Source organism: Brachionichthys hirsutus, chromosome 1 (assembly GCF_040956055.1).
Source record: "Brachionichthys hirsutus isolate HB-005 chromosome 1, CSIRO-AGI_Bhir_v1, whole genome shotgun sequence".
NCBI classification, from domain to species: Eukaryota; Metazoa; Chordata; class Actinopteri; order Lophiiformes; family Brachionichthyidae; genus Brachionichthys; species Brachionichthys hirsutus.
In genome coordinates, this window is record NC_090897.1 from 6,450,318 (window position 1) to 6,460,891 (window position 10,574).

Consider the following 10,574-nt stretch of genomic DNA (forward strand, 5'->3'; position numbering starts at 1 on the left):
GATTTGTTTTTCATGTTCTATGAAACCCACATTCTCCATGGTTTCAAGAAACGAAACCCACGATCAGAGATACATAATTGTGTAGGATGGACAATCACAAGTTAATTTGATCAAGTTTATTATGTAAAAGAATTACATTAAAGATATAGGACAGTATAAGATGTTGATATATTCCTAAAAACATTCAACTGATATTGGTATTGGTCGACTTTACGATTAAAGTAGTTAAAACAGCGAAAAAGACTTTTGTTCTTGTGGAAACAATCTTATAAGTAGGACACAAACTTTGTTCAGCTATTCATGGGAATAGTATTGGTAAATATCCTCACAAAATCCACTGTGTTTAAAATCAAAACTTTATCAACTTTTCTTTGACCAACATTTTCCGCTCTAATACCATGAATGGAATACATAGTGAATAAAACCGTTGACATCAAATCCATTATGTACACACTCCCCATTGTGGTTGTGTTATTTTATGTTATAGAGCAGAAGGTGGGGCAAATAAAATTACTGGGCAAAAAATGTTTACTTTATGATTCTTTTACTGAGCATGAATTTAAAATCACTCTGACAGATAGGACTTAGCGTTCCCTAAATCAACCAACCACAAATTATTGCTGAAAACTACCTGTCGACACCAAATACTTTTAGTTTAGACCACATCCATTAGTTCTGATGTTCTCTCACTTCCTACAAACACAACTAAAGGTTTAGCAGCAAATTAGACTAACCACCGTTACCTCACTACTCGATATTTAATACGGTACTCTAAGATAATTATGTTTATTTTCACATTTTGTGTTTGCCAGACTCTTGGCATCTTTTTATTTTTTTTAGCTCTGGATGTACATTTTGCCATTAATATCTAGTTTCGAAGGTTGACTGATCACAATATTGACAAATTTGAGCAAATGCTAAAATAGACATAATCCTGTTATTTTTTGCACATATAAATAAATGAATCAGATCTTTATTGACATGCTCGGGCTCACCTCATCCTTTTGCACCTCATAAATGTCGCACACTGAGCCTGAAGGGACTTCAAAGAGAAATAATATCATACCAGCATTTAGGGTACAATGGTTGCTCACTTGATGCAGTCTAGTAGACCAGCATTAATTAAATCCCCTGATATTAATCTTTTGCATTGTGAAAGCATGTTTCATAAACCATAGAGCATCATTTAGTGTAAACAATTAAGACAGCGTTCCTCCTCCTGACGTCCACAGACAAGAGCAAACAGCAGAATATTGTCCAATGAATGACAAAAATAAGACTTTGAGAATGTACACACACTTATAGACAATACATGGACGTCAAAAAAATCAGTCAGGACTAAAAATCCTGATGTCACCAACGACGTAAAAATATGACAGCTGTCACAAACTGAAGAAAACAGTTTAATAAATATGGCAATAAGGACAAAAACCATTCATGTTGATAAATTCACTTAACCACAGGAGCATAAAGGCATGGATACATGTTCTTCTGACATTGTGAGGGCACTGCGACTTCCTGACTCCGCGCATTTCAGGCCTGAATTCCGAAAGGCCAGCCAGGCATCTTCGGAGCTACCCAAACGTGTCTTATTAAAGCTGTATAATGTGCCTGGTACTTCAACTCCATACAGCAAAGCAGTTCCTCCAGTATTCTACAGGCTGACTCCAGAAAGGAGCTCAAATCTGTGGACTCAACTTAGATCACAACAAACAAAAGGATGTTACGCAGTTTTTAGGTTTCCTTTAAGAAAATATGGCACCACTCGGTGGCCAAGAAACATGCAAAGCCACTACATCTGAAACCTGGCTCTGATGTGGGTTTGTACGCTCGGTTTTCAGAAATAAAATGCCAGTACTATGATGAAGTCTATCTTGAGACTTCCCAATATATACATAGATCGCCTGCAGTTTACAGATGTTTTTTTTTTTTTTACCATTCACACATAACATTCGGTTATTTCAGCAGCCAAGGTTGTTCAACCTGAATTACTGAAAGATGAAGATGCAGGGAGGCATATCAGAGTTTTGAAAGTTTAAGGGATGAGATATAGAGCAGCATGTCGGAATGGTAAATGTATGTACATGATTGTACATTGAATACAAATGAGTATTTTTCTTTAAGCTAAATGAAGATAGAGTAAAAGTAATCATCTCCAGTGAGTCATTGCGGCCAACCGTTCAGGAGTCGTAGTAGACACTATGATAAAGAAGCTTTAGCAGCTGATGAAAGTAAAACAAAGACAAGAGAATCGTAAATTTCAGCCCAAGAAAGTAAAACATCACAATGGAGGTGATGACAAAAGCACAACCACTCTTTCGTTTAGAGTAAAAATGATGTATGCTCACATGGCAGGATGTTCATTTATTCATTTGAAGATAGTGAAAGCCACGTTTCCTGTCTGAGATCCAGCTTAATTGAGGCATTATAAATGTACATATAGGCAGCACAGTTCCAGGTCTGATGTCCAATGAGCTCCATAGCCACACCTCTCCTCAAATGCCGTATACCGGTAAGTGATGCACGTCCTTGACTGTGCTTTCCTTGTCTGGGTCCAATGCTGCAGATTCAAGCATTTCCCCGTTAAGATTGTCTGAGTCCAGCAACAATTGAAGATTGAATGATTATCCACTCTCAAAAACAAACAAACAAATCTTGAATCTCATGTGCGGCGTGAAGAAATACTGCTTAAGTATTTACTTTAAGAAGGTACATGAGTCAGGTTGAAACTCCACCTTGGACAGTTTCACAAGGAATACAAGTCTCACATGAGCCACATACTACATGCTATACATTAAAGCACACAAACAAATAAAAAGAAGTTGCTCATGTCAGAATTAAGATTCCAGTTGTTCAGCAAACTTGGAGACCAAAGGTGTCAGGTGAGAGTGAGTACACAAACTTTTAGCAGGGCTCATGGTTCGCTGGGGTCTCGCTGGGGTCCCACTGGGGCAACCTGCCTCCCCATGTTAACCACACTTGATGGATTAGGTCAGGGAACAGACGTCCAATATTACCACGGACTAAGGAGGGCATACATGACATCTTGCTCAAGAGACGGTCGAGTTTTAGCGAGCTGCACTAGTCTGCTCTTTTCTCAGACCGAAAACTCAGACCCGGTGCGACGACCGTAGGTCAACAGCAACAGGCGCCGCAGACGGAGCCCGGTGAATGGATTGCACCACAGCAGGGAGGGGGGGCTCCCAAATACAGCTTTCATTCCATCCCATCTCATATTTCGCTCCCATGTGGGCTTCTCATTTTTTAGACGTTCAATTTCCTGTAGAACACAGAAACGTCTCTTTAAATGAAATATTCCTCATTATTTTGTCTTTGCTTTGGCTCTAAATCATTAATAAATATTAGGATCATTATCAAACTAAATTCAGACAATTTGGGTTCACTTATCGTTCCCTTGACGCTCTCATCTTACAGTGACCATCCCCTACGGCACATAGTTTGCTGCAAAGAACCGGGCTTGCAGGGTGCAATGGATACTGACCGTTTCATCATTGCAGATGGAGTGGATCTGTGTCCCAAACATTACAGCTGTGAAAGTGAGGAAGAGGATGGCTTCTAGACAAAGAAAAATCAGCAGCAACACCGACACCCCTGGAGTGAAGTCACTGCATTCTGGTCACAGAAAGAGAGAGGAAGAGCAGCAGCATCTTATTCTACATCCAACAATCAAAACGCCCCCCCCCCCCCTCGAAAATAAATGATTAAGGTTTTACTATTTCTGGCTGTTGATCTGTACTTTTAAGAGTCTAAAACATAATTTAAAAATACATTGACCATACTGAACTCTTGCCCATTTAAAGAGCATGTGCATACTCTAAACCAGGCATGGGCAAACCCAGGCCCGGGGGCCATATGCGGCCCGTTGGTCTTTTTAATCCGGCCCGCCACACTTGTCCAAATTATATCATTAAATTAAATTGTATTATAATTAAACCTCATTCATTTGACCTTTTCCCTGTAATGCTACCTGTAAAAGGCCAAATCCTTTAATGTAATAGCTTTCATGTGTCATTTATATTACCTCACACAAATACTCTATCCGTCTGATCTTGGTCCGGCCCATCTTTCAAATTTTAGAACCTATTGTGGCCCGCGAGTCAAAAGGTTTGCCCACCCCTGCTCTAAACATATTTTGGAATATATAAATGAATAATATAAATTCAATTACATGACTTCACTTTCTTAAAATGTGCCAATTCTATTGGTAATGTTCATTTTTATTTGTAAATGTATCAATGTATCAGTATTTTGCAGTTTGAAAATGACCAAAACTAACTGACAAAAGATCAAATCTACAAAAAACCATTTGCAACGAAGGAGGTGTCGTAGTTTAATCTGGACTGCTCGTACAAAAGCAGAGCAGTATCTTGTGGAAAGCAGTCCACCCTGGGAACAGAATGAAATATGACCCTTGTTTCCTGCGGAAAGCGGGAAAAGATCAACGGCAGCTCTGCCATGATTGTGGTGCACAACTCCAAAAGCCTGAGCAGAGCTTGAAGCAACATGATCCGTTTCTACTCCAACTCTCTCTCTCTTGCTCTTCATAAGCAGTTTAAAGGGCTTGCATAAAAAGCTGCTAACAAACTCCGTCTCTGTAACATTCTGTGTTTGTTGAATAGTATTTACAATCGCATATTCAAGGCTGTAATAAAAAGAGGACTTACCATTCCACTGGGCTTTAATACAGGTTACAAAGTGCATACCGCTGAGGCCAAGGGCATGGGCAGATATCAGTGCTATGTACATCTACAGGTGGAACAGAGGAGAGAGGTGCAGGTGTTATTTAACAAAGGTAAAGTTTCTTACTCATTAACGTGGAGGAAGTACTGGTTGTGAGATGCACATTTCCACATCCCTTGTTAAAACTGCATAGATAGACGATGCTTTGGTTTTTGTGCACTTACAGTGAATAGAACAAAGAATCTCTGATTCTTTTCTCCCACACAGTTATTGACCCACGGACAGTGGTGATCCATTTTTCTGATGCATCGTTTGCAAATACTGTAACCAGAGAAAAGATATTCACATGTCAAAGACTGAGTGCCAATATCATCAACTCTGCTGATCCTGTTTGCATCAAATATGCAGATAGGGATGCCACACGATGCTGCAGATGAAGGTGTCACCATCGATTTGGCCACATGCAGACTAACCTGCAGTGGTGTGCTCTCTCAGGCTTGATGCTACAGCACTTGGGGCATTTGTAGATGACCTCACCAGGTTTCAGCTGTAAGCCCTCCATGTACTCCTTGGTTGCGTTGCCCTTTGGAACTGCACCCTAAGAGGAATGTAAAAGAAATACAGAATATTTTTTGGTCAGTGTTTAATGTGAAAATAACTACAGTTTGCCATTATTACATAATACGTATTTAAATATCTGTTTTTCTGTTTCTGTGTTTGTCAAAAGACATAAAACAGCCACCATTTGTACTTGTACCACACACAAGTATTTGCTGTTACTGGATGCTTGACACCAAGTGCAGTCACAAGGTATCTGTGAGAATACGGGAGGTTATCTAGCACTTTTTGTTTGAAAAGATCAAATGGTTTCACAGGAGCAACATTTTTTTCACTGCTAAATAGAAAAGTGTTCAAAGTGTTCACACGCTGCAAATACAACCCGTTTCTACAGCATTCATTCAGTATCATTTTGATGAGTTAAAAATGTATTAGAATGTGATCCTTGTAATTTGTTTGTACATGTAAATATTTATCTTGCTGTGCTCTCCTCAACCTTCAGCTTTGATTAACATCCTTACCGGGTCAGTCATCATTGTGCGCAGATGCGAGGCCAATGCAAGCACAGCCAGGGAGTTGAAGGTGGCCCCGTTCAGCAGCGAGTACCAGAAGCTTTTACTGGGCAGCAGCATGACAAAGTTCACCACAAATTCCGCATACAGCACCAAGAACCACGTTACGCAGGCACACACAATCCCACAACTGTCCTGAATGAACCACAGGGAGCGGTTCCCCGCTGTGTGGCCTGCATGGGAGCCCCCGGCAATCACTCCGGCTGCCAGGCTCCCCGTTTCCACATCTGATCCAGCTGACAACAGCGGATGGTGCTGCTCCGTGTCTCGTAGTCGGTGGTTTGAAGATTGCATCCTGCCTAAGGGATAGAGAAAATATTGAGATTAAGTCACAATAAAAAGGACACAGACATTATTCCATAAGTCACACACACCAAATGACAGACAACCTGTACAAATATGCAACGATGTCTAAGGGTTCTACGTCTGTGACAGTTGTGGAAATATTCAAACGACTTATCCTACCTTGGCCTTTCATTCATGAAATAGAGAGCTGAGAGCTTATCAGAGAAAGCCTATATTTTATGCAGCATAGTGTTAGCGGTAAGGACAAACCGCCACAACCAATCATTTCTCAACACCTGTTTGTTTTGTTTTTTTATCACCTTACGGCAGAGCTCAAACCAACGAGTTGGACCGACAAAAACTGAGTCAAATCTTAAGGGCCGCGGATATTCGACTGTTACTGTTCTTTCAGCCACAAAAAAAGCCTGCCCAATCGACCATCTGTGCAACTTCAGGATAAATCAATAGCTGTTCAGATCCCTTTTGTAAGCTGCATCTACAGCTGAGGACAATGTGAACTGTGAAGGATACAGGCCAATAATAATGTTTAGACCCAGAGTAGACTCACTATGATTTGTAATGTCATATACAGTATCATCTACTCATAAAGGAAAGGCATTATAATGTTACTATATGCTGTACAAACAAACCTGAAAGGAAATTCTTCCATTGGAGAATCTTGTTTAACATTCCTCTCCGCTTCCGCAATTGATCAAGTTGTATTTGATTTGTTAAGAAGAGCTACTGCTTTCATTTGTTGGTGTGGTGTTCCTGTAAAACACTGATGGAATGTTTTCGAGTAAACGGCTTCGCTGTTTTGTTCTATTTAAATTAATACATCTCCACCGAGACAGCTACTCCAAATGACACGGCACAAACACATTGTGACTTTTACTTCAAATTTCAATAATCATTTGTTGCCAAACAAACATGGGCATTAATTCTACATATATATGGATACTATCTTGATGCTATCAAAAATACTCCTCTTTCTTAACACAGCATTAAAGCTAGCCTAGAAAGAAAATGTACTATTTCTGGAGACTAACAGCCGCTTCAGATTTGATTCCTCTTTCATTAGTCTTTTAAGTGTTTACTGCCTATTATAGCATTCAATGTCACACTTTTTAAAAGTGCCAGCGACTCACTAAATACATGCCGTCTTGTAAATACAGTTTGGTCACAGTCTAGTCTGTAATCAATGGCTTGATAGAATACTTCCGTTTTCCTTGTGAAAGTCAAAATGAGGACTGTAAACTCTTCCAGCTTTAGCATTTTGGATGGACACACATTAGGCTTGCTGCTTAGCTGTTTGAGTCAATGAGACAGAAGACGTACCAACCGATAAAAATGTGGAGTAACTTACTTAATGTTTTCTTCCTTTACAATAGCATGTTGCGGTATGTGTCTCCTGGACTAGCATTGAGAACGAGGAACAGCAGGCTGCCACCTGTAAAATACACACACACACCCATGTAGACTTTAGGCTAAACCTTATAATATGGAGCTAACTGTTATGGCTATATGATGTTATAATTTTGCTGAATTAAATAAATAAATATCGCTTGCTAAGAAACGTTAGCCGCGAAGCTAACTCGGCTATTATGCTAACGCTCCAAGCGAGCGACCAGAGAATTAATGGAGCTTTTCCCCGTTGGCAGCTAAATGACATACCTTAATACTTTGTCGTTCTTTTTGTTATGAGCGACTTCCTTCTAATACATTTCTATGTCCCGTTTGAGCAATATCCCGAATCCGACATAGCAGTGACAGCGTCAACACATCGGGGTGACAGTATAGAAGGCACTTCCTGGATCTACTTCGGGTTCCCTGTTCGTGACTGTCCGGCGACGCACAAGTCAGAGATACAGTATTTCCGTTCCGCCATAGCGCCACCCCGTGGATTCTGATAGAAATACAACCCCACACTGCAGTAACCTAATTTCTCCACTCGATCGTGAGTGGATGAGTAAATATTGAATTGTATTTAAATCTGACACATTTAGCTCTAATAATCAATATTAATTATCTAGTTTTAAAAAGGCAGTTAGATACTGCATGATATAACATGTGCATACTGTATGTGTAAGCATACACGTATGAATGTATGCATGAAGCTCATCAGCCTTCATTCTGTTTTAACTGGCAAAAGTCTGCACTATCTTTATTTAGAATAAAATAGCATATCGTGTTAAAGAATGGAATGTGACCTTGAAATATTCATCAGAATTTTGGCAGAATTCATAATGATACCATTCTGATATACTTCACCTTTCTGGATAAACCTTTCAAATGTGTTTGATATAATTGTAAAATGTAATTCTTGATGTTTATTCTTTTTTTTTTTTTTAATTTAATCTGCATGTACTGCAATCATCAAACTGACCATATTTCAATGCTGCGTGCAAATCATCACAGTGAACAGCCACAATATATTAGATTCTGTCCCTAGTAATAATGAAAATAAATTTAAAGGCAGCATATAGGAATGGCAAATATTTAGCTGAATTTCTAATACATTTGCATGGTGACAAATTACGTAAACTTCATCAAGTGTCTTGCTATCAATAATACCAAAAGTCAGAGCAAATTATGAAGCTTCCTTTTTATGTGTCTCCAAGATGCACAGTGAAGGCTCAAGGCCACTGGCCTCTCATGTACTCACTCAGAGCTGATATCAGCAGTATGTTTTAGAGTGAGGAGAGAAAAACCACCCAGCAATCCTCTAAAGCAGCTTAAAGGCTGACATGGGAAGGATCACATGTTTGTGCCCATGGATTTAAAACTAGTATGGAGGTGAGCGGATCAGTGGACTCCACTGGGTTTCACTGGTGATGAGGGTTGTATGAGAGGACGGGTCCGAGAGGTCTGTCGTGTTTGACACACAAGTTAGTTTATCTGGCTGTTAAATGGAAATAGATCAACTGGATCCCTCTCTCTCGCTCTCTCGATCGCATTAGCATCTGACTGACTGATTGACAAAAGAAGTGTCTGCTGCTAAGGGCTTCTTATCCTTATTTTTCCAGAGAATATCTTACTGCCATATTGGCTAAATTAAATAATGTGAATAGAAACCGATACAGGCAGAGGTGTTTGGCTTTAACATTTGATGTACGTAATCATGACTCTTGAATTTGCTACGATAAGAGATGTCAGAGCAGAGATACAAAAAGTCTTGAGTGTTTTCTACCATGTAATGAAGAATGACATAGGAATTGGCCATGACAGAATACCCTTTATCCAAGCATAGGGCTTAATCTCTGCTTCCTCCAACTTCAACTCAGCCTCACAAATCCAATCTGGAAGCATTTCAGAGGATTGTCTGAGTAGGGCAATCTAAAACTGTGAGAGTAAAACAAATGATGGCCAAGATCCAGGTGAGGGATGTCCCTATGATCCATTTGATGCCTCCTTCTTTTCCCCCTGAAAGGGACAGGTACAAATTATTATTACATTTAGGATTTAGTTGGAGTTTCAGTTGACAAACAAGTACATCTTTGATACACATAAACAGATAAATGAGGCTGAAACCTGCATCACGCAAATTAAATGCATCTTTGCCTAATGGGCTAACATTATTCCCCCAAGTCACTTTTGATCTTATCAACCTTCCTTGGGTTCTTTAGAACCATGATGTGATGGGATAAAAAGCTACGCTTTGACACAGCAGATGCAATGCATCTCGTGCTTTCACTGATTGTGCACTTTAGCGCAACAGAGAGCCTCACTCCACTCGACTGGACAATCACATTCGTGTTTTAACACCAGATATTCATAGGCTCAATTTAAAATGTAGTCAGCGGCCAGTTTGTGCCTCTCAGCCTGACAGAAAATATCAATGGGGAGGGAAATATGTTTTTATTTTAACTCATCTAATTCAGTGAGTTAGATGAGAACAATGATTTCATTCCATCTATGCATAAAACATAAGTTCACACACACACACACACACACACACACACACACAAGGATGTCTGAGTGCTGCATTTTCCAGGATCAATTCAAACTTTATATGAGGGCTTTTAAAGTGAGCTTAATGATGGTATTTTTATTTGGCCATCCTCCCGGGTCTGGACTTGAGACATGATTCACTGGTTACCCTGCTGCTGCATGCTGCACTGTATAAGAGACCACATAGTGGATGAGGCCAATCAATAATTCAACAAAGACGGACTTCCTCTCCCTCGCTCTCCGCCTCTTACCTCAGCGTTTATTCTCATAGCGCCACAAACAGACTGCACCTCCAGGCTCTCTCATACGCCCTTTCTAACCTAACCTCCCCAGACCACTTAAAACAAGATGCAACATGCATCTAAATATAAACATGAGCCAAAGCCAAGTAATCTTTGGCTTTTAAAAGATTTTTTTCTAGTAAAATAACCTGATCATTTAAGATTAATGAATGTTAATCCCGATACTTTTAGCTTTTTGTCTCCCTTATTGACATCCATCAGTTAG

The 10,574-nt window shown here is 39.8% G+C and overlaps 1 protein-coding gene across 1 annotated transcript; it reads right to left on the minus strand.

The window, feature by feature from the left end:
• Window positions 1-156: 156 nt before the first annotated feature.
• zdhhc7 (zinc finger DHHC-type palmitoyltransferase 7) lies at window positions 157-7,919 on the minus strand. The gene is made up of 8 exons (XM_068751242.1): window positions 7,791-7,919; window positions 7,483-7,566; window positions 5,781-6,130; window positions 5,175-5,299; window positions 4,926-5,022; window positions 4,686-4,767; window positions 3,503-3,633; window positions 157-3,280 (listed from the first exon to the last, which is right to left on the minus strand). The coding sequence occupies exons 3-8, from the start codon at window positions 6,123-6,125 to the stop codon at window positions 3,098-3,100; spliced, it is 963 nt and encodes a 320-aa protein (XP_068607343.1). The 5' UTR covers window positions 6,126-6,130; window positions 7,483-7,566; window positions 7,791-7,919; the 3' UTR covers window positions 157-3,097.
• Between the last annotated feature and the right edge of the window lie 2,655 nt (window positions 7,920-10,574).

Coding starts and splice junctions, on each gene's coding strand:
- zdhhc7 (XM_068751242.1), bottom strand. CDS start 6,125: ATGCAATCTTCAAACCACCGACTACGAGACACGGAGCAGCACCATCCG. Junction 5,300..5,780: donor GCACAATGATGACTGACCCG/GTAAGGATGTTA, acceptor CATTCCTCTTAG/GGTGCAGTTCCAAAGGGCAA. Junction 4,768..4,925: donor GATTCTTTGTTCTATTCACT/GTAAGTGCACAA, acceptor TTCCACCTGTAG/ATGTACATAGCACTGATATC.